At 45.8% G+C, this 24,785-nt stretch overlaps 1 protein-coding gene across 5 annotated transcripts in view; it reads left to right on the plus strand.

Moving 5' to 3' along the window:
* Positions 1 to 24,785, plus strand: part of PLXNB2 (plexin B2) — a 640,303-nt gene that overhangs the window by 503,465 nt on the left and 112,053 nt on the right. For all 5 annotated transcript variants that reach the window (XM_069229655.1, XM_069229656.1, XM_069229658.1 and 2 more), the window contains 2 exons: positions 460 to 580; positions 2,813 to 3,040. In XM_069229655.1, coding sequence (XP_069085756.1) covers positions 460 to 580; positions 2,813 to 3,040 — 349 coding nt within the window. The remainder of the gene's footprint in view (positions 1 to 459; positions 581 to 2,812; positions 3,041 to 24,785) is intronic.

Below are 24,785 nucleotides of genomic sequence, written 5' to 3' on the forward strand. Positions count from 1 at the left end.
AGGAGTATAACAGCCTTTCTTTTCTCCCACCCTCAGGCCCGAATTCCTCCCACCAAGATGGGCAAATTTCGTACCTAAATTCTGCCTACCCCTTTGGGGGACGTACAGAAGGCTGGTGTGGGTGGCTAATTGGAGAGTAGGAGCTCAAATGTATTCAGAATCTGTGGATGCTTTGTGTCTTGTACGAAATTGACTATTAGGTACATTTTTATGGTATTTTAAAATTTTGGAGGAAGACCTCATTCAGGGCAAATATTTGAGGCACCATGATCTGAAGTCCTGATGATAGTGACACTGGTAATGAACAAAAGAGTGATTTGGAATGGACACCTTTGTGTTCTTGGAGGAGACATTGTCTAGGGTGGAACAGAAAGCGAAGTGGGGGAATTACATTACATTGCATGTTGACTGAACGTGTAAATTATGTGCTAATCATAAGTAAATTTTGTTTTTCTGTAGTGGTGGGAGAGAGATTACCATTACGGGAACTGGATTTGATCAAATACAATCATTTGCAGCTATAATCAGCTTGCACGCCCGGAGAGAGAAAAGAGAAGCAGCCCTTGAAGGAAATAGAAATGTAAGTTTTCTTTCCATTGAAATCTTGATTGGGACTTGAGTGTTATTTTGTTTCTTTTGCAAACATGAACACTAATTTGATGATGAAGAAATATACTAATAGATATTAAAATGTTATGGTTTACAGAACCTTTAAGTAATACATGCTTTTGCAGATTACTGTACAAAAAACATTTTAACGTAAATACTTTTTTTCTAAGTCATGGCTTTATTGAGGCTGGAACGTTGAAAACTATATACTGTTAAAAAAATGAGCAATGAGAACCTCCACCCCAAAGAACAATGTACAAAGCAGAAACATAACACTAATTCTACACTGATATGCTGTTGCTTATGCTCACTTGCTTAAGCCATTCATACAGTATTGTAACTGTCAATATTAGTCTTTCAACTACTCCTGGGGGGACTCTGGAATTCTTGCTAAACCTGTGCATGGATATTGGGGCTTGATGTGGGGCATCAGCTGAGTAAATTGTCCAGTCTCCGTTTCCGCTTAGCCTTGGCATCTCCTCTGATTGGGTGAGGGCTTGAGATGAATCTGCAAAGTAGATCTGAAGAAGGCTGCAAACCTTGGGTCGAGAAAGGTGTGGCAAGAGCCCCTCTCGTGAGTTGGTGGGTCGTTTGCCTGAGTGATAGGACATGTACTGTGGCATCTTGCTTTCTACTGTTTATGCCGCGAAATACATTGTATCGAAGTCTGCTATCCCTATAGCTGCTCTGTTAACTGTAGGCATCCCCCCCACATGCACACACTTCCTTATTTCCTTTACCCAGTTAGTTAATGGAGATGTGCTTGGAATATGTAGCCTTCTCTCTAAATTACACAGGGAATGAATTTACCATTTGCTGCTCCATTTTACTTTCAAAAAAGGTCCAAGGCTCCCTGGTAGTTTTCTTAGGGGAGAACCAGCACACACATCAGAAACAAATGGTAAAGCATTAAAGTTATTAACGTGCAGTTTAAACAAATGTGTCGGTATGGTAATGAGGCTTGTATATATATTACTGTAAGGTATCAAGTTCCTGGGGCAGTACATTAGTTTTTAATAGTGTGGCACAGAGGGAAATTAGTTCTATACAATGATTACAGAACGCAAATGTATTCTGAAAATGTTCTTGTGAGTAAATTTTTTTTATTCAGTAAATACTATTGAAACTTTACTTCCCACAAAATAGAGAGCAAACCCTCTAAACCAGCGGTTCTTAATCTTTTGATCTCTGTAGGCGGACTGGATCACTACTGGAATCGAGACCCCAGCGAAAGCAATTTCTACTGTTTGAACCTCCTACAATACACAAATACAGAAACAAGCATAGTCAAATACACAAAGTATAAAATATTTTAATTTGCAAAGAAAAACAGAAATGGAAGTTGAAGGCTGTAGCTCTTCAAACTTTGGTTTGATTTCTAAAAGACCGTTATGTCCTCGACTCCAACATAGCACCATCTTTTTTGCTCCTAATTCCTGCGCTTTTTGTTGATTCAGACTGGTGCTTCAATTGAGACCAATTGTCCATGCTAGATATACTTGTCCTGCTCTCAGTAATCAAGCTAAGGATACCAACGTAACCGTTGGCCTCCAATTGCAAATTACTTCACCTTTAGAGAGTATATTACAGTTCAGTTTTACACTTTCTTTTTTTTTTTTGCGTGTTCATATACTTTATTAATCATCTACCATTTAATTTTCTAACCAGTCATGGACTTCCCTGAGTAAGTGTTGTCCGTAGGTCCTGGCAGACCCTCCTCACCATCACCCCCTAAACCCAGACCACCAAAACTCCTTCTTTAAATTTTGCTTTTTCTTCCTTTGGTGTTTTTTTGGGCAGAAGCAAACCCTGCACCCTAATGGATGTTTAAAGAATACTACCCTACCCCTAAAAATATTTTTAATGTGTATGTTTTTTAACTTAATTTCATTAGTATGACGCCTTTAAAACGTGAATTATTTTTTCTTCTTTGTATAGACTTTATGGATGATGCATTTTAATGTGCTTTCGATTTTAAAATTGAGCAATTTTACTTTGTAGCATATATGGCGGCATGTCGATTAGGCACCAATTTCTTTTTTTCAATGGAAGGTGGACATCTTATTCACCACCGATGGCTAAAGATTTTCTTAAATTGCCTTTAACCCGAAGTAATAATTTTTTTAAGTTGGGCATTGCCGAATTTATAACATTTTGCTATGATCTCAATTCTGTTTTATACATATTTCTCTATTTTATTCAGATTACAGAAAAAAGCCTGAAAAAGATCAATGACACCACACTTGTATTCTTCACACCTCGAATTCCTGAAACTTTCCAGAACTATAATGTGCGAACGCTTATCAAGATGGATGGCCATGAGCTGTTTCTGGAAGTAAATGATGCGCCCTTTGAGTATGTTGCTGATCCCACATTTGAGAATTTCACTGATGGAATTAAAAAGCAAGTGACTGGAATTATTTATGCAAAGGTAGTATTTTTCCTTCTTATTGACGTTTGTTTTAACATTAAAAGATTAGCATGTACTGTGTCACGAACAATAGTTAAATGAATGTCCTGAAAACTGTGTCCTTTCAAATTGACAGTCTTCCATTTATTGAACATACAAAGTGTAAGCAATAAATACATAGAATATATTTTTTAAATAAAATATTACACATTTTTTTTTTTTTTTTTTTAAAGTATTTTACATTCACACACATGATTTCTGTTTTGGTTACATACGTTCCTTTCTAGGAGAGAATGTTCTCATGAAAAATATTTTTAGGTCTGACATCGGCCATAACCTTTTTGTTTTAAAGAAAATTCTGAAAAACACTTATTGTAAGGAAATGCCTCCTTGGCATGGTTGCCCCCTGACTTTTTGCCTTTGCTGATGCTATGTTTACAATTGAAAGTGTGCTGAGGCCTGCTAACCAGGCCCCAGCACCAGTGTTCTTTCCCTAACCTGTACTTTTGTATCCACAATTGGCAGACCCTGGCATCCAGATAAGTCCCTTGTAACTGGTACTTCTAGTACCAAGGGCCCTGATGCCAAGGAAGGTCTCTAAGGGCTGCTGCATGTCTTATGCCACCCTGGAGACCTCTCACTCAGCACAGACACACTGCTTACCAGCTTGTGTGTGCTAGTGAGGACAAAACGAGTAAGTCGACATGGCACTCCCCTCAGGGTGCCATGCCAGCCTCTCACTGCCTATGCAGTATAGGTAAGACACCCCTCTAGCAGGCCTTACAGCCCTAAGGCAGGGTGCACTATACCATAGGTGAGGGTACCAGTGCATGAGCATGGTACCCCTACAGTGTCTAAACAAAACCTTAGACATTGTAAGTGCAGGGTAGCCATAAGAGTATATGGTCTGGGAGTCTGTCAAACACGAACTCCACAGCACCATAATGGCTACACTGAAAACTGGGAAGTTTGGTATCAAACTTCTCAGCACAATAAATGCACACTGATGCCAGTGTACATTTTATTGTAAAATACACCACAGAGGGCACCTTAGAGGTGCCCCCTGAAACTTAACCGACTATCTGTGTAGGCTGACTAGTTTTAGCAGCCTGCCACAAACCGAGACATGTTGCTGGCCCCATGGGGAGAGTGCCTTTGTCACTCTGAGGCCAGTAACAAAGCCTGCACTGGGTGGAGATGCTAACACCTCTCCCAGGCAGGAATTGTCACACCTGGCGGTGAGCCTCAAAGGCTCACCTCCTTTGTGCCAACCCAGCAGGACACTCCAGCTAGTGGAGTTGCCCGCCCCCTCCGGCCAGGCCCCACTTTTGGCGGCAAGGCCGGAGAAAATAATGAGAATAACAAGGAGGAGTCACTGGCCAGTCAGGACAGCCCCTAAGGTGTCCTGAGCTGAGGTGACTCTAACTTTTAGAAATCCTCCATCTTGCAGATGGAGGATTCCCCCAATAGGGTTAGGATTGTGACCCCCTCCCCTTGGGAGGAGGCACAAAGAGGGTGTACCCACCCTCAGGGCTAGTAGCCATTGGCTACTAACCCCCCAGACCTAAACACGCCCTTAAATTTAGTATTTAAGGGCTACCCTGAACCCTAGAAAATTAGATTCCTGCAACAAGAAGAAGGACTGCCCAGCTGAAAACCCCTGCAGCGGAAGACCAGAAGACGACAACTGCCTTGGCTCCAGAAACTCACCGGCCTGTCTCCTGCCTTCCAAAGATCCTGCTCCAGCGACGCCTTCCGAAGGGACCAGCGACCTCGACATCCTCTGAGGACTGCCCCTGCTTCGAAAAGACAAGAAACTCCCGAGGACAGCGGACCTGCTCCAAGAAAAGCTGCAACTTTGTTTCCAGCAACTTTAAAGATCCCTGCAAGCTCCCCGCAAGAAGCGGGAGACTTGCAACACTGCACCCGGCGACCCCGACTCGGCTGGTGGAGATCCGACACCTCAGGAGGGACCCCAGGACTACTCTGATACTGTGAGTACCAAACCCTGTCCCCCCTGAGCCCCCACAGCGCCGCCTGCAGAGGGAATCCCGAGGCTTCCCCTGACCGCGACTCTCTGAAACCTAAGTCCCGACACCTGGGAGAGACCCTGCACCCGCAGCCCCCAGGATCTGAAGGACCGGACTTTCACTGGAGGAGTGACCCCCAGGAGTCCCTCTCCCTTGCCCAAGTGGAGGTTTCCCCGAGGAACCCCCCCCTTTCCTGCCTGCAGCGCTGAAGAGATCCCGAGATCTCTCATAGACTAACATTGCGAACCCGACGCTTGTTTCTACACTGCACCCGGCCGCCCCCGCGCCGCTGAGGGTGAAATTTCTGTGTGGACTTGTGTCCCCCCCGGTGCCCTACAAAACCCCCCCTGGTCTGCCCTCCGAAGACGCGGGTACTTACCTGCAAGCAGACCGGAACCGGGGCACCCCCTTCTCTCCATTCTAGCCTATGTGTTTTGGGCACCACTTTGAACTCTGCACCTGACCGGCCCTGAGCTGCTGGTGTGGTGACTTTGGGGTTGCTCTGAACCCCCAACGGTGGGCTACCTTGGACCAAGAACTAAGCCCTGTAAGTGTCTTACTTACCTGGTTAACCTAACAAATACTTACCTCCCCTAGGAACTGTGAAAATTGCACTAAGTGTCCACTTTTAAAACAGCTATTTGTCAATAACTTGAAAAGTATACATGCAATTTTTATGAGTTGAAGTTCCTAAAGTACTTACCTGCAATACCTTTCGAAGGAGCTATTACATGTAGAATTTGAACCTGTGGTTCTTAAAATAAACTAAGAAAAGATATTTTTCTATATAAAAACCTATTGGCTGGATTTGTCTCTGAGTGTGTGTACCTCATTTATTGTCTATGTGTATGTACAACAAATGCTTAACACTACTCCTTGGATAAGCCTACTGCTCGACCACACTACCACAAAATAGAGCATTAGTATTATCTATTTTTACCACTATTTTACCTCTAAGGGGAACCCTTGGACTCTGTGCATGCTATTCCTTACTTTGAAATAGCACATACAGAGCCAACTTCCTACATTGGTGGATCAGCGGTGGGGTACAAGACTTTGCATTTGCTGGACTACTCAGCCAATACCTGATCACACGACAAATTCCAAAATTGTCATTAGAAATTGATTTTTGCAATTTGAAAAGTTTTCTAAATTCTTAAAAGACCTGCTAGGGCCTTGTGTTAGATCCTGTTTAGCATTTCTTTTAGAGTTTAAAAGTTTGTTAAAAGTTTGAATTAGATTCTAGAACCAGTTTTAGTTTCTTAAAAAGTATTCCAACTTTTAGAAGCATAATGTCTAGCACAGATGTGAATGTGGTGGAACTCGACACCACACCTTACCTCCATCTACAGATGAGAGAGCTAAGGTCACTCTGTAAACTAAAGAAAATAGCAATGGGCCCCAAACCTACCAAAGTACAGCTCCAGGAGCTTTTGGCAGAGTTTGAAAAGGCCAACCCCTCTGAGGATGGCAACTCAGAGGATGAAGATAGTGACTTGGAGGGAAATTCCCCCCCTCCAGTCCTACTTAGGGAGAGCAGGGCTTCTCAAGCCCTGACTCCACAAATAATAGTCAGAGATGCTGGTTCCCTCACAGGAGGGACCAACAACTCTGAAATCACTGAGGATAACTCCAGTGAAGAGGACATCCAGTTAGCCAGGATGGCCAAAAGATTGGCTTTGGAAAGACAGATCCTAGCCATAGAGAGGGAAAGACAAGAGATGGGCCTAGGACCCATCAATGGTGGCAGCAACATAAATAGGGTCAGAGAGTCTCCTGACATGTTGAAAATCCCTAAAGGGATTGTAACTAAATATGAAGATGGTGATGACATCACCAAATGGTTCACAGCTTTTGAGAGGGCTTGTGTAACCAGAAAAGTGAACAGATCTCACTGGGGTGCTCTCCTTTGGGAAATGTTCACAGGAAAGTGTAGGGATAGACTCCTCACACTCTCTGGACAAGATGCAGAATCTTATGACCTCATGAAGGGTACCCTGATTGAGGGCTTTGGATTCTCCACTGAGGAGTACAGGATTAGGTTCAGGGGGGCTCAAAAATCCTCGAGCCAGACCTGGGTTGACTTTGTTGACTACTCAGTGAAAACACTAGATGGTTGGATTCAAGGCAGTGGTGTAAGTAATTATGATGGGCTGTACAATTTATTTGTGAAAGAACACCTGTTAAGTAATTGTTTCAATGATAAACTGCATCAGCATCTGGTAGACCTAGGACCAATTTCTCCCCAAGAATTGGGAAAGAAGGCGGACCATTGGGTCAAGACAAGGGTGTCCAAGACTTCAACAGGGGGTGACCAAAAGAAGGGGGTCACAAAGACTCCCCAGCAGAAGGGTGATGAGACAACCAAAACTAAAAATAGTAAAGAGTCTTCTACAGGCCCCCAAAAACCTGCACAGGAGGGTGGGCCCAGAGCCTCTTCACAAAACAATGGGTACAAGGGTAAAAACTTTGATCCCAAAAAGGCCTGGTGTCATAGCTGTAAACAGCATGGACACCAAACTGGAGACAAGGCCTGTCCCAAGAAAGGTTCCACTCCAAACTCCCATCCAGGTAACACTGGTATGGCTAGTCTCCAAGTGGGATCAACAGTGTGCCCAGAGCAAATCAGGGTCCACACTGAAGCTACTCTAGTTTCTGAGGGTGGGGTGGATTTAGCCACACTAGCTGTCTGGCCGCCTAACATGCAAAAATACAGACAGCAACTCTTAATTAATGGGACTAGAATAGAGGGCCTGAGGGATACAGGTGCCAGTGTCACCATGGTGACAGAGAAACTGGTTTCCCCTGGCCAATACCTGACTGGAAAAACTTACACAGTCACCAACGCTGACAATCAGAGAAAAGTACATCCCATGGCAATGGTTACTTTAGAATGGGGAGGGGTCAATGGCCTGAAACAGGTGGTGGTCTCCTCAAATATCCCAGTGGACTGTCTGCTTGGAAATGACCTGGAGTCCTCAGCATGGGCTGAGGTAGAGCTAAAAACCCATGCAGCCATGCTGGGTATCCCTGAACTGGTGTGTGTGAAAACGAGAGCACAATGCAAGGCACAGGGTGAAAAAGTAGAGCTGGAGTCTGGAAAAATGGCCCAGCCTACCAAGAGAACAGGAAAGTCAGTTGGGAAACCAACTGCAACACAGCAAAAGAAAGGGAACCTCTCTTCTCAGGAAGAAGTTCTGCCCTCTGAGGGAACTGAGCCTTTGGAACTTGAACCTTATCAGGTTGAGCTCTTAGGCCCAGGGGGACCCTCAAGGGAAGAGCTGTGTAAGGGACAAGAAACCTGTCCCTCTCTTGAAGGCCTTAGGCAGCAAGCTGCTGAAGAGTCCAAAGGCAAGAAAAATGGAACACATAGGGTCTATTGGGAAGATGGGCTCCTGTACACTGAGGCCAGAGACCCCAAACCTGGTGCCACTAGGAGAGTGGTAGTGCCTCAGCTGTTCAGAGAGTTCATCCTAACATTGGCCCATGACATTCCCCTTGCTGGACATTTGGGACAAACCAAGACGTGGGAGAGGTTAGTCAACCACTTCTACTGGCCCAATATGTCCAGCATGGTTAAGGAGTTTTGCCTCTCCTGCCCCACCTGTCAAGCCAGTGGTAAGACAGGTGGGCACCCAAAGGCCCCCCTCATTCCACTTCCAGTGGTGGGGGTGCCCTTTGAAAGAGTGGGTGTGGACATAGTTGGTCCACTGGAACCTCCCACAGCCTCAGGAAATATGTATATCCTGGTAGTAGTGGATCATGCTACCAGGTATCCTGAAGCTATTCCCCTTAGGTCAACTACTGCCCCTGCAGTAGCCAAGGCCCTCATTGGTATCTTTACCAGAGTGGGTTTCCCTAAGGAGGTGGTGTCTGACCGAGGTACCAACTTCATGTCAGCATACCTAAAGCACATGTGGAATGAGTGTGGAGTGACCTATAAATTCACTACACCATACCATCCACAAACTAATGGCTTGGTTGAGAGATTCAACAAGACATTAAAGGGCATGATCATGGGGCTCCCAGAAAAACTCAAGAGGAGATGGGATGTCCTCCTGCCATGTCGGCTTTTCGCTTACAGGGAGGTACCACAGAAGGGGGTAGGGTTCTCACCCTTCGAACTTCTGTTTGGTCATCCTGTAAGGGGACCACTTGCCCTTGTTAAAGAAGGCTGGGAGAGACCTCTCCATGAGCCTAAACAGGACATAGTGGACTATGTACTTGGCCTTTGCTCTAGAATGGCAGAGTACATGGAAAAGGCAACCAAAAACCTTGAGGCCAGCCAACAGCTCCAGAAGTTTTGGTATGACCAAAAGGCTGCACTGGTTGAGTTCCAACCAGGGCAGAAAGTCTGGGTTCTGGAGCCTGTGGCTCCCAGGGCACTCCAGGACAAATGGAGTGGCCCTTACCCAGTACTAGAGAGGAAGAGTCAGGTCACCTACTTGGTGGACCTGGGCACAAGCAGGAGCCCCAAAAGGGTGATCCATGTAAACCGCCTTAAGCTCTTCCACGACAGGGCTGATGTCAATCTGTTGATGGTAACAGATGAGGATCAGGAGGCAGAGAGTGAACCTCTCCCTGATCTTCTGTCATCAGACCCAAAAGATGGTACAGTAGATGGAGTGATCTACTCAGACACCCTCTCTGGCCAACAGCAAGCTGATTGTAGGAGAGTCCTACAACAGTTTCCTGAACTCTTCTCCTTAACCCCTGGTCAGACACACCTGTGTACCCATGATGTGGACACAGGAGACAGCATGCCTGTCAAGAACAAAATCTTTAGACAGTCTGACCATGTTAAGGAAAGCATCAAGGTGGAAGTCCACAAGATGCTGGAATTGGGAGTCATTGAGCGCTCTGACAGCCCCTGGGCTAGCCCAGTGGTCTTAGTCCCCAAACCTCACACCACAGATGGAAAGAAAGAGATGAGGTTTTGTGTGGACTACAGAGGGCTCAATTCTGTCACCAAGACAGATGCTCATCCAATTCCAAGAGCTGATGAGCTCATTGATAAATTAGGTGCTGCCAAATTCCTAAGTACCTTTGACTTGACAGCAGGGTACTGGCAAATAAAAATGGCACCTGGAGCAAAAGAAAAGACAGCATTCTCCACACCTGATGGGCATTATCAGTTTACTGTTATGCCCTTTGGTTTAAAGAATGCCCCTGCCACCTTCCAAAGGTTGGTGAATCAAGTCCTTGCTGGCTTGGAGTCCTTTAGCACAGCTTATCTTGATGATATTGCTGTCTTTAGCTCCACCTGGCAGGATCACCTGGTCCACCTGAGGAAGGTTTTGAAGGCTCTGCAATCTGCAGGCCTCTCTATCAAGGCATCCAAATGCCAGATAGGGCAGGGAACTGTGGTTTACTTGGGACACCTTGTAGGTGGAGGCCAAGTTCAGCCACTCCAACCCAAGATCCAGACTATTCTGGACTGGGTAGCTCCAAAAACCCAGACTCAAGTCAGGGCATTCCTTGGCTTGACTGGGTACTACAGGAGGTTTGTGAAGGGATATGGATCCATTGTGACAGCCCTCACTGAGCTCACCTCCAAGAAAATGCCCAAGAAAGTGAACTGGACTGTGGACTGCCAACAGGCCTTTGACACCCTGAAACAGGCAATGTGCTCAGCACCAGTTCTCAAAGCTCCAGATTATTCTAAGCAGTTCATTGTGCAGACTGATGCCTCTGAACATGGGATAGGGGCAGTTTTGTCCCAAACAAACGATGATGGCCTTGACCAGCCTGTTGCTTTCATTAGCAGGAGGTTACTCCCCAGGGAGCAGCGTTGGAGTGCCATTGAGAGGGAGGCCTTTGCTGTGGTTTGGTCCCTGAAGAAGCTGAGACCATACCTCTTTGGGACTCACTTCCTAGTTCAAACTGACCACAGACCTCTCAAATGGCTGATGCAAATGAAAGGTGAAAATCCTAAACTGTTGAGGTGGTCCATCTCCCTACAGGGAATGGACTTTATAGTGGAACACAGACCTGGGACTGCCCATGCCAATGCAGATGGCCTTTCCAGGTTCTTCCACTTAGAAAATGAAGACTCTCTTGGGAAAGGTTAGTCTCATCCTCTTTCGTTTGGGGGGGGGTTGTGTAAGGAAATGCCTCCTTGGCATGGTTGCCCCCTGACTTTTTGCCTTTGCTGATGCTATGTTTACAATTGAAAGTGTGCTGAGGCCTGCTAACCAGGCCCCAGCACCAGTGTTCTTTCCCTAACCTGTACTTTTGTATCCACAATTGGCAGACCCTGGCATCCAGATAAGTCCCTTGTAACTGGTACTTCTAGTACCAAGGGCCCTGATGCCAAGGAAGGTCTCTAAGGGCTGCAGCATGTCTTATGCCACCCTGGAGACCTCTCACTCAGCACAGACACACTGCTTACCAGCTTGTGTGTGCTAGTGAGGACAAAACGAGTAAGTCGACATGGCACTCCCCTCAGGGTGCCATGCCAGCCTCTCACTGCCTATGCAGTATAGGTAAGACACCCCTCTAGCAGGCCTTACAGCCCTAAGGCAGGGTGCACTATACCATAGGTGAGGGTACCAGTGCATGAGCATGGTACCCCTACAGTGTCTAAACAAAACCTTAGACATTGTAAGTGCAGGGTAGCCATAAGAGTATATGGTCTGGGAGTCTGTCAAACACGAACTCCACAGCACCATAATGGCTACACTGAAAACTGGGAAGTTTGGTATCAAACTTCTCAGCACAATAAATGCACACTGATGCCAGTGTACATTTTATTGTAAAATACACCACAGAGGGCACCTTAGAGGTGCCCCCTGAAACTTAACCGACTATCTGTGTAGGCTGACTAGTTTTAGCAGCCTGCCACAAACCGAGACATGTTGCTGGCCCCATGGGGAGAGTGCCTTTGTCACTCTGAGGCCAGTAACAAAGCCTGCACTGGGTGGAGATGCTAACACCTCTCCCAGGCAGGAATTGTCACACCTGGCGGTGAGCCTCAAAGGCTCACCTCCTTTGTGCCAACCCAGCAGGACACTCCAGCTAGTGGAGTTGCCCGCCCCCTCCGGCCAGGCCCCACTTTTGGCGGCAAGGCCGGAGAAAATAATGAGAATAACTAGGAGGAGTCACTGGCCAGTCAGGACAGCCCCTAAGGTGTCCTGAGCTGAGGTGACTCTAACTTTTAGAAATCCTCCATCTTGCAGATGGAGGATTCCCCCAATAGGGTTAGGATTGTGACCCCCTCCCCTTGGGAGGAGGCACAAAGAGGGTGTACCCACCCTCAGGGCTAGTAGCCATTGGCTACTAACCCCCCAGACCTAAACACGCCCTTAAATTTAGTATTTAAGGGCTACCCTGAACCCTAGAAAATTAGATTCCTGCAACAAGAAGAAGGACTGCCCAGCTGAAAACCCCTGCAGCGGAAGACCAGAAGACGACAACTGCCTTGGCTCCAGAAACTCACCGGCCTGTCTCCTGCCTTCCAAAGATCCTGCTCCAGCGACGCCTTCCGAAGGGACCAGCGACCTCGACATCCTCTGAGGACTGCCCCTGCTTCGAAAAGACAAGAAACTCCCGAGGACAGCGGACCTGCTCCAAGAAAAGCTGCAACTTTGTTTCCAGCAACTTTAAAGATCCCTGCAAGCTCCCCGCAAGAAGCGGGAGACTTGCAACACTGCACCCGGCGACCCCGACTCGGCTGGTGGAGATCCGACACCTCAGGAGGGACCCCAGGACTACTCTGATACTGTGAGTACCAAACCCTGTCCCCCCTGAGCCCCCACAGCGCCGCCTGCAGAGGGAATCCCGAGGCTTCCCCTGACCGCGACTCTCTGAAACCTAAGTCCCGACACCTGGGAGAGACCCTGCACCCGCAGCCCCCAGGATCTGAAGGACCGGACTTTCACTGGAGGAGTGACCCCCAGGAGTCCCTCTCCCTTGCCCAAGTGGAGGTTTCCCCGAGGAACCCCCCCCTTTCCTGCCTGCAGCGCTGAAGAGATCCCGAGATCTCTCATAGACTAACATTGCGAACCCGACGCTTGTTTCTACACTGCACCCGGCCGCCCCCGCGCCGCTGAGGGTGAAATTTCTGTGTGGACTTGTGTCCCCCCCGGTGCCCTACAAAACCCCCCCTGGTCTGCCCTCCGAAGACGCGGGTACTTACCTGCAAGCAGACCGGAACCGGGGCACCCCCTTCTCTCCATTCTAGCCTATGTGTTTTGGGCACCACTTTGAACTCTGCACCTGACCGGCCCTGAGCTGCTGGTGTGGTGACTTTGGGGTTGCTCTGAACCCCCAACGGTGGGCTACCTTGGACCAAGAACTAAGCCCTGTAAGTGTCTTACTTACCTGGTTAACCTAACAAATACTTACCTCCCCTAGGAACTGTGAAAATTGCACTAAGTGTCCACTTTTAAAACAGCTATTTGTCAATAACTTGAAAAGTATACATGCAATTTTTATGAGTTGAAGTTCCTAAAGTACTTACCTGCAATACCTTTCGAAGGAGCTATTACATGTAGAATTTGAACCTGTGGTTCTTAAAATAAACTAAGAAAAGATATTTTTCTATATAAAAACCTATTGGCTGGATTTGTCTCTGAGTGTGTGTACCTCATTTATTGTCTATGTGTATGTACAACAAATGCTTAACACTACTCCTTGGATAAGCCTACTGCTCGACCACACTACCACAAAATAGAGCATTAGTATTATCTATTTTTACCACTATTTTACCTCTAAGGGGAACCCTTGGACTCTGTGCATGCTATTCCTTACTTTGAAATAGCACATACAGAGCCAACTTCCTACACTTATACATAGATGATTTCAGTAATCCCTCTTAAGCTTGCTTTGTTGGAGACATTCACATCTCAAATCTGACCTCGGCAGCATTCAGCATGGAGCACGGACTGCCTTCATAATGGATGGTGGCATTTTGTCTGCGCACAACGCGTGCATGTGCCGGAAAAGTCACTTTCACTGCCAGTGACTGAGTGTCCTTTTAACACATTCATTTATTTCGCCTCTTAAAAACGTAAAAAAAATGTTATGAATACTCTGCAGCATCTTATGTACTGTGACTGGGCCCTTGTCATGGCTTGACGCGAGCACTCCAAGCCGTGCCATCTTTAAATGAGCTTTGCAGACCCTTCAGGATATTGCGGCCCGGGTTGGCAAATAGTGCTCTAAACCTGTGGTCTGCCCCTCCTGGAGACACGATCAAGCTACAGTCCATGACCTGGACGAGGCTGCAGCAGGACCATGCCTCGGAACAAGAGGAAGCGTTAAAGTATGATGTTTGGAGACAAAGCTCAGATTTCTGTTTGAAAACTGCCTGCTTTTAGGCACCAGGCACCCCTCCCTTTTCAGTATTGATATGCAGCTAACAGGCCAAAGCTCAGCTAGATTAGCGGGTGGGGGCACAAGACAGCAGGGCAGTTGGGGGGGACGGGGACTGGGAGGGGGTATGGTGCAATGGATTCCTGAGGTGAAGCAGGAAAATGGGAGGCCTGGGGAGGGATACTTTTGGTGAGATGGCGCTATGGAGGAAACTAGGCCAGATGGAATGCATGGGTAAGGGAGGCAAGGAGTATTCCGAGGAGACAAGTAAGAGGGGGCAGAGGTGACGCAGGAGAAGTTGGGCTCTGTGTTGAAATGGAGGTGAGGGAGTGCCAGAGGAGACGTGGATCTGTAGGGAGAAGAGAGTAGGAACACGGGGCTACCAGTGCCCAGGAGTGACACGGAACAGCAGAGCGTGGGAGTCTGAAGTGAGACAGAGCAGCAGGTGGATATGGCCATAATGGGGTAAAAGGGGTCAGCTAGGTTTAGGATACAGACTGCATCTGAGGGAGACTGGGACATACAAATGCATGCTGATTCTGGTCCTCAGACGCCATTTCCTGTTGAAGTTGACAGTCTACATGTTAAGTTTGGTCAGTCCTTTTTTTATTTGGATAATTTTGCTGGAATTTCACAAAATTGCCGATTTCTCTGTGTTTGCAAACTGCAAAATTCTTGGTGTTCTGTTTGTAAACAGACAACAATTATTAGCCTTTAATGCATGAGTGGACATTTTTTAATGTTGTTTTTTGTTGTACTTTACGGAAAAACGTCAAACAATGCCTGGCCCGGCTTATGTATGCATTGGCAAGGCCACCCACTTTTGAATGTTTTTTCTTAATGTATAACTAAAGTAATTCGAAGATGACCGTGTATGTGCATCAAGGGAGATGCATACCTTGCCGTTTTGTGATATTTTCAAGACACCCGCATGCGTCCAGTGGCAGCCATCATGCTATAGTTTTTGACAAGCTATAGCAGAAAACATTACAAGATAGCCACCACTTCGCACACAGGCATGCTTCTTTTAGTTGTTTGTTCTTCCTAAACATAAACCACTCCAACGAAGCAAGCATTGGCAAAGCCAATACACTTGCAGCAATATTCGTTTTACCAGTGATAGTTTTTGATTGGCATAAAATTCAAGTGACATTTATCGACTGTGAAGTGCTTCCATGTACTTACTTCATCACACAAGCAGTAAGAAGCTACAGTCAGCATGACCAGGCCTAGAGTGGGATTACTGTCTACCCGTCGGCCCAGTCGTGAAGTGTGTATGCAAGGGATACATAAAATGAATATTTCTGATCACACTGCCATTTAGAGGTGCCTGAAAAATTACAGCTGGTGAGGTAATCGAGAGGTGGTGCCAAGGCAGTTTAATTCTGCCACCAAAAATGAGAAGCAGTATTTCTCTACTAGTGACTGTTTAATAGAAGCTAAAAGATCAGAACTAAGGCTGCATCAAACTAAAGAAACGGACCACTAGGAGTCAGAGGGAGACCTGTTAGGAAAAGTGACAAACTGGGCTGTCTAACAAGAGCAAACTGAATTTCAGAGAACAGCCTTAAGAAGCCAGTGGGATCTGGACTGTGTACGTCTGTAAGAGCTTCTCCTTAGGCAAAGGGTGAAAAGCAGGTCTCTTCAGTGTAGGGGGCTCTCACCCTTCAGATGGCCCATTCCACCCAAGGCCAATGAATATAGGTGCAATATGGGAGACTCGGGGAGGGGGGCCTCTTCACATTCTGCAAGAGGGGGGTAGCCTGTCATTTTACATTACGCCACTGACGATGGCCAGTGAAGTTCAGACCACAACCTCCAAGCCTTACCTAATTCTGATTCCGTTTTTTCTCGGGAAGAGCATGTTTTCTTCTTAATCACCAAACTTCAGTTATGTTGCTGAGATGAATTCTTTATTATAGGAATCACTTATTTGAATGTCAAATCTCTAGTCACATGATCTATCTTAGATTGATAACCGAAGCAGGTGGTTTCTCTCCAGAAGTGCATAATTTCAAAACAACCTAAAAGCAAAACTGTCGACTGAGCTCCATATTTCAGTGCATACTTCAGCATCACACAGAAACTGTAAAATGGCATTTATTTTAAGTTACCATTGTCTAACATTATATTTTGTTCAACCTAACACCGTGCGCATGCATTCAATATTTAGTAGATAAAAGAGAAGTTGTTTGAACCATAAGGCTGGCTATGTTCATGTTAAGAGCTCAGTTTCCATAAGGCGCATGATTAACGATGCTTAGAGTAGCAAAGTGAAATACATAGCCCTAAAGGCATACGTTTTAAATGGTGATCAAGTTATGTCCATATGTTTGAATGAAAGCCAGGCTTTAATCTGAGTTATTTTTCTAAAATGCTTCTTGGTGAATTTGGGTAGAAAGTAAACCTATATTGCACCTCGGACATAAAAAAATTAATACAAATAGTATGATTGTTTGCTCATAAGGTCTAAGCAGATGCACACATTCTTTAGTAGAAATGGTAGAAAAATATTTATTTTCACTTGTTCCTATTGTTTCAAGTGGCGTATATTACGTAGTGCAGTTCTTCTTCCAGGTACGTAGCTACAACAGCAGCTGTGCCAGTAATCCCTCTAAATCTATATTGTTCCCCTGTATATCAAGTCATTTGCTCGTGCAAGCACCTTTAAGGAGCCCCAATGCTAAGAATCCTCACATTTTACTATACCAACTGGTTAGAGTGTGAACAGTGTTACCAATTGTATGGTTGCACTGTATTAATTTTTTCATCAGTATGAGTGAATTCAAAATTACTTTCCAACAGACTACAATAAAAATGGACGAGCTAACATGTTTTGTCCCCTTCTATAATTAGAACTTCTTCAGGGCAGTGGACTTGATTCATGAGTGGGTCTTCCATTCATAGCATCAGTTCTTGATACAGTACTGTTTTTTACGTGGGTTGTCAATTCATAGTCCTATACTAACGGAAAAATCTTTTTGGTCCAGTTACCAGTATGGAAAGAAACATAAAATGTAGTGTATCGATCATGATTCTGAAGTTGTATAATAATGTCAGAGTTATTTTGGAGGCTGTTCTACAACTTCGAAGTTCAATGACATACAGTATTATCTCTGGAATTGTGAAGCAAACCTTTGGTTTTATAAATCTGTAAATAAGAGTGCAAATGTAAAGAAATGGCTCCCTGTTGCAGTTACCCCCCACTTTTTGCCTGATACTGATGCTGACTTGACTGAGAAGTGTGCTGGGACCCTGCTAACCAGGCCCCAGCACCAGTGTTCCTTCACCTAAAATGTACCATTGTATCCACAATTGGCACACCCTGGCATTCAGATAAGTCCCTTGTAACTGGTACTTCTAGTACCAAGGGCCCTGATGCCAAGGAAGGTCTCTAAGGGCTGCAGCATGTCTTATGCCACCCTAGAGACCCCTCACTCAGCACAGACACACTGCTTACAAGCCTGTGTGTGCTAGTGAGAACAAAATGAGTAAGTCGACCTGGCACTCCCCTCAGGGTGCCATGCCAGCCTCTCACTGCCTATGCAGTATAGGTAAGACACCCCTCTAGCAGGCCTTACAGCCCTAAGGCAGGGTGCACTATACCATAGGTGAGGGTACCAGTGCATGAGCACTGTGCCCCTACAGTGTCTAAACAAAACCTTAGACATTGTAAGTGCAGGGTAGCCATAAGAGTATATGGTCTGGGAGTCTGTGTTACACGAACTCCACAGCACCATAATGGCTACACTGAAAACTGGGAAGTTTGGTATCAAACTTCTCAGCACAATAAATGCACACTGATGCCAGTGTACATTTTATTGTAAAATACACCACAGAGGGCACCTTAGAGGTGCCCCCTGAAACTTAACCAACTAGCTGTGTAGGCTGACTGGTTCCAGCAGCCTGCCACACTAGAGACATGTTGCTGGCCCCATGGGGAGAGTGCCTTTGTCACTCTGAGGCCAGTAACAAAGCCTGCACTGGGTGGAGATGCTAACACCTCCCCCAGGCAGGAGCTGTGACACCTGGCGGTGAGCCTCAAAGGCTCACCCCTTTGTCACAGCCCAGCAGGGCACTCCAGCTTAGTGGAGTTGCCCGCCCCCTCCGGCCACGGCCCCCACTTTTGGCGGCAAGGCTGGAGGGAACAAAGAAAGCAACAAGGAGGAGTCACTGGCCAGTCAGGACAGCCCCTAAGGTGTCCTGAGCTGAAGTGACTCTAACTTTTAGAAATCCTCCATCTTGCAGATGGAGGATTCCCCCAATAGGGTTAGGATTGTGACCCCCTCCCCTTGGGAGGAGGCACAAAGAGGGTGTACCCACCCTCAGGGCTAGTAGCCATTGGCTACTAACCCCCCAGACCTAAACACGCCCTTAAATTTAGTATTTAAGGGCTACCCTGAACCCTAGAAAATTAGATTCCTGCAACTACAAGAAGAAGGACTGCCTAGCTGAAAACCCCTGCAGAGGAAGACCAGAAGACGACAACTGCCTTGGCTCCAGAAACTCACCGGCCTGTCTCCTGCCTTCCAAAGATCCTGCTCCAGCGACGCCTTCCAAAGGGACCAGCGACCTCGACATCCTCTGAGGACTGCCCCTGCTTCGAAAAGACAAGAAACTCCCGAGGACAGCGGACCTGCTCCAAGAAAAGCTGCAACTTTGTTTCCAGCAGCTTTAAAGAACCCTGCAAGCTCCCCGCAAGAAGCGTGAGACTTGCAACACTGCACCCGGCGACCCCGACTCGGCTGGTGGCGATCCAACACCTCAGGAGGGACCCCAGGACTACTCTAAGACTGTGAGTACAAAAACCTGTCCCCCCTGAGCCCCCACAGCGCCGCCTGCAGAGGGAATCCCGAGGCTTCCCCTGACCGCGACTCTTTGAATCCTAAGTCCCGACACCTGGGAGAGACCCTGCACCCGCAGCCCCCAGGACCTGAAGGACCGGACTTTCACTGGAGGAGTGACCCCCAGGAGTCCCTCTCCCTTGACCAAGTGGAGGTTTCCCCGAGGAACCCCCCCCTTGCCTGCCTGCAGCGCTGAAGAGAACCCGAGATCTCCCATTGACTTCCATTACAAACCCGACGCTTGTTTCTACACTGCACCCGGCCGCCCCCGCGCTGCTGAGGGTGAAATTTCTGTGTGGACTTGTGTCCCCCCCGGTGCCCTACAAAACCCCCCTGGTCTGCCCTCCGAAGACGCGGGTACTTACCTGCAAGCAGACCGGAACCGGGGCACCCCCTTCTCTCCATTCTAGCCTATGTGTTTTGGGCACCACTTTGAACTCTGCACCTGAACGGCCCTGAGCTGCTGGTGTGGTGACTTTGGGGTTGCTCTGAACCCCCAACGGTGGGCTACCTTGGACCAAGAACTAAGCCCTGTAAGTGTCTTACTTACCTGGTTAACCTAACAAATACTTACCTCCCCTAGGAACTGTGAAAATTGCACTGTGTCCACTTTTAAAACAGCTATTTGTGAATAACTTGAAAAGTATACATGCAATTTTGATGAGTTGAAGTTCCTAAAGTACTTACCTGCAATACCTTTCGAATGAGATATTACATGTAGAATTTGAACCTGTGGTTCTTAAAATAAACTAAGAAAAGATATTTTTCTATACAAAAACCTATTGGCTGGATTTGTCTCTGAGTGTGTGTACCTCATTTATTGTCTATGTGTATGTACAACAAATGCTTAACACTACTCCTTGGATAAGCCTACTGCTCGACCACACTACCACAAAATAGAGCATTAGTATTATCTCTTTTTGCCACTATCTTACCTCTAAGGGGAACCCTTGGACTCTGTGCATGCTATTCCTTACTTTGAAATAGCACATACAGAGCCAACTTCCTACAGCAAACATACATTTTCTAACATTATTCCTCTTGATTAGGGGGTGAAGTTGCATACTGGTGACAAGCCTGTTCCAGTCGTTCTAGTGCGTACTGGTAAAAGCAGTTTTTGTTGTGGTCTTTGGAATGTTTTAAGTGCAAGCAGTGTTGAGGTCCTGGAGATTAGTGTTTGATTATGTTGAACTCTACAGAAGAGCAAAGATCCTGTTGGGGAAATATGAAATGCCTTATTCTTCAGGGCATTTGAATTGCAGAAAATGGAATAGTAGCTTACTATCTAGAATGTGTTCAGAAAATTTGGCCAACATTGTGGATATTTATATCGATAATAATAAGTGCATATTGGAGCAATCTGTGGTCGATGTTTAGGAACTGGTGGTGATTCAGCGTGGAACATTTCCAACACTCATAGATGATGTGAGGGGAGCTCAAATTCGAGGCTATGGTGTCTTGCTATATAAATTAGTGCCTTCCAATAAGCCGGGTATGCTAGCTTAGTGGACTAATGCGTCCACCGTAGGAGCCTGTTTTCGACTCATGTTCATAGGTTCAAATTCTGGCGGGTCCACTCAGCCTTTCAACCTTCTGAGGTTAATAAAATGAGTACCATTGAGTTGGGTAACAATAAACATCAGTTATTCAGTGCCAATATACCCTTCAGGGTAAATGAGCACTTTACAAATACACGTTATGTTATTTTAATTGTATTCAGTACACCCTGAATAGTAACCAAGCAAGGAATTGGTGTGCATTTGAAATTAATTATATTTAGCTATGCTTGCAATGATTTGTGATAGAGAGAAATATCGAACTAGTGCAACATTTGCCATCACTTTACCACTCTGGGAGTAAAGCAGCTCAGTAGCATTGTATGCCTGATAGTAAAAGCTCTATTCAATTACAGTTTAGAATTTATTGGTGAATAATATTTTGATTATTAGCACAGAGGGCTTTGCTGTGTGTGCCAGGCTGCCAAGGGTATTCTCAGTATTCATCACAGAACACTGTTAAGCACTAGATTGACTAAACTGTTGAGAGCTCACTCAGTATTTCACAGAACACTGTTTATTAGCACTAGATTGACTAAACTGTTGAGAGCTCACTCAGTATTCATCACAGAACATTGTTTATTAAGCACTAGATTGACTGAACTGTTGAGAGCTCAGCCACAGCTACCAAGGATTCATCCGATTAATGATACTGATGACAGCTGCTTGCTCTAAGTGCTTAATCTTTAAGATTAGGTATTGGTTAAATCAGAGGACCACCCTTTAAATCGAGACAATTATAGATATAGTTGGTTTGAGTGTTTGTAGTTTGGACTTGTTAGAGATAACATTGCTAACCTTGGCCTTTATTGTTTCAGAGATAGCCCAGTGAAACTTTTTTGATGGACACCCCAGTAGTATAAAAATAGGAAAATAGGGCTTTTTACCTGAATCAATCCTTAGAAATGATGGAGCAGAACATTATGCACAATGGCATGTCTTAAAGTCAATTCAAGATTATTTCCAGGAAGAAATAGGATCCTGTGAAACAAAGACTGTTTTAGAAGCAATCACCCCTCCTTGGTATCCAGGGTAGAGGGTCCTAGAGAGCAAGAGAGGACTGTATCGCTGTAGAAGTGCCACTCTAATGGTGATTGCTCCTCTGTTACACCTTGTTCAGCAAGTTTAAGAAGGGCCTGGTTCAGACAGTGGGCCTGGGTCAGGCACCTGGTACTGATAGTCATTCAGGCAGGGGGCATGGTATTGTTCGCATCCATGAGGCACTTCTTGCACACAGACTTCAGGTAATCCATGCTGAGAGGATTTTGGAGGTGAGGCAGAAATAACCTAGAATATACTAAGTTGTTATGATATTGTGGGACGTAGCCACAGTGCCAATGGACAGTGCGATGACTGTCAGTACACGCTCTTAATTTATTTTTTATTTTTTTAGATGAGCTGATTTTGTTAGTTAAGGGTTGCAGGGTCTAAAATGCACCACCCTTAGGTTAGTGCAAACAATCTTTTATTGGTAGTAATTGGCTGATGTGCACTATGCCACATGAGTATGCAGTAATTAAACCTATTGTTTGCTCATGCAGAAGTTTTTTTAAATTCTGTTTTCCTAATTTTATGTGGACATTAACTTGTGTATTTTGCCTGTTTGACCTGACAACCTTGGTGTGGTTTCACCCTGATTTTGCCTTCAGACCTCCTGTTTTTTCTGACCTCGGTTTTGCTGGCCTTTGGACTCTGTACACTTTACTACTACTAACCATTGCTAAATTGCTTCTGCTTTTCCCCCAACAGTTAGTAAAATTTGCTTATACCCAATTGGCATATTTAATTAACTTGTACATCCCTAGTAAAGTACATAACATGTACCCAGGGCCTGCAAATTAAATGCCGATATTGAGCCTGCAGCAATGTTTGTGCCACCCACTTAAGTCGCCCTTTAACCATATCTCAGGACTGTTATTGCAGAGTCTGTGTGTGCAGTTTAGTCTGCAGTGTCCATTTGTCAAAATAAACTTTTTGAAAGGCCCATACCTTCTTTAATACATATGTTATCCCTAAGGTAGGCCTTGGTCAGCCCCAAGGGCAGGGTGCAGTGTATTTAAAAGGTTGGATGTGTACTTTTAAGTTTTACATGTTCTAGTAGTCAAACTCTTATTTATTTTTCTCTACTGCAAGACCCATCGCTCCCATAGGATGGCATTGGAGTTGCCTTATTACATTTTATTAGTGTAATTTCCAAATGAGAAGAGATAATTGTTTCATGTTTGGTGTCTCTGGAATCCTAAGTTAAAATTCTAACTTATGGTTAAGTTGAATTTTAAATTACAATTCTGACAATGTCACTTTTAGAAAGTTGCCTTAGCCCTTTGGTGCCTGGTGCCTGCAGCCTGTCTCTGGTCACATGACTGGGTATTGATGACAGTTGGGCTTTGTGTATTCCTCCTAGACAGCCACGTACAATGAGAGCTTAGGTGTAACTGGATGCGCCATCACTGGCAGGATGGGTTGTGAGACCAGGGCCCATCCTCACTTGCACCTGAATAGGCTGTGTCCTGTCACCGCTCAAAGGGCTTCTTACCACCTGGAAGCAGGGCATCTTTGCACTTCAAAGGCCTGTCTTTAGAAACATCTCCCCACTTCAAAGGCACAACTGTTTATAAAAGAAGGACCTCAGACACCACCTTTTCAGGACACTTCTGGACCTGTGAATACTCTGCCAGGAAGAATGGATGCTGTGTGCTGAAGGACTGCCACTCTGCTGGACTTCATTGTGCTATACTCCTGCTTTGCTGTGCTGACCTGCTTCCCTCCTGCCTGGGTGACAAGGACAGGAACTGCATCTCTTTAACCCAGAGTGACTCCAAGGGCTAGTTGGCTGACCTCCTGATCTGAAGCCTCAGGGACACAACAGGTTTCCAACAACCTTGAAACTGCACCTGGACTCTGCCATCTGAGGGTCTACCCTGCAACATGGTGCCACCCCAGTACTGGATCCTTGGAAGTGTTCCTAAGGTGCTCTGTCAGCTTATGGATCAGTGGAACCAACGCATTTCCTCTGCTATGTGATGTAAACCTGAGCAGCCCCAACACATCACTGCTGCTGCATAGATTGGACTAGTCATAAAGACCGGCATTGCAGCCTCAGTGGAACCGCCACTGAACAACGGATCCTTGGCACAGGCCCTCTTATCTCTAGTCGACAACAGTCTTGATGACCATGCCTGACTCCGCACCATAGCTGCGCCAGCTCCTTGAAACCGATGCATTGCCCCAACTGTGCACGGCATCCTCAAAGCTGGACTTCACACTGTAAGCCCAGTCGACGAGATCCTCAACGACAACAAAATCCCTCACACCGCAACCTCGCTGCACCTCAGAATAGACACATTGTCTCCGCTGCATGAAGCACCCTTGATTGACCATGCAATGCTTTGCAAACCAGGATTAAGGTACTGTGTTCAGCGGGCCTAACTGGGTCCCTATAGCTAACCTGGCTCCATTGCAGTCGGCCTGAGCTTGTGACTTTGTCCTGGTCCGGCGCAACCAGATGGCCACAGTTGGCGCTTTATGCCTTTTGGTCCTATTTTGACTAAAATCGTAAAAATTTAATATATCCGGTCTACTAATTGGATTGTAATCATTTTAGTGTTGTTTTACTTATTAAGTGTTGCTCTATTTTTTAGGTCTCGGGTTAGCGTTCAACCTGGAGTATACATAAGTATCTTAATAACGTGGGTTAAAGCAATTTCATTTGTCGGTTGCCCTGTCCTTGAAAAATTCTTCTCGCTAGTGGTCAGTTCTGCCTTTTTTTCTCCCTCTTTTTTCTGTTTCAGTGCAGTGACCTACTACTGTATTGTTCCGCTTTGGTTTCTTTATCTGTTGCTGTGAGGGTCTATTTTTGAAATTTCTTTGTTGCTCCCTTTTAGGCTGGCAGCTGCCTGTGTTTTATTGCCGCATTCCATTCCTCCTACCATGTCGCTGATGTTTGTTTTGCCTCTATTCCAGTGTGTCCTCTACCCTGCTACTCAAATAAGCTTGTTTTACTAATAAACTTATTTTACTA

This window comes from Pleurodeles waltl, chromosome 4_1 (genome assembly GCF_031143425.1).
Source record: "Pleurodeles waltl isolate 20211129_DDA chromosome 4_1, aPleWal1.hap1.20221129, whole genome shotgun sequence".
Lineage (NCBI taxonomy): Eukaryota > Metazoa > Chordata > Amphibia > Caudata > Salamandridae > Pleurodeles > Pleurodeles waltl.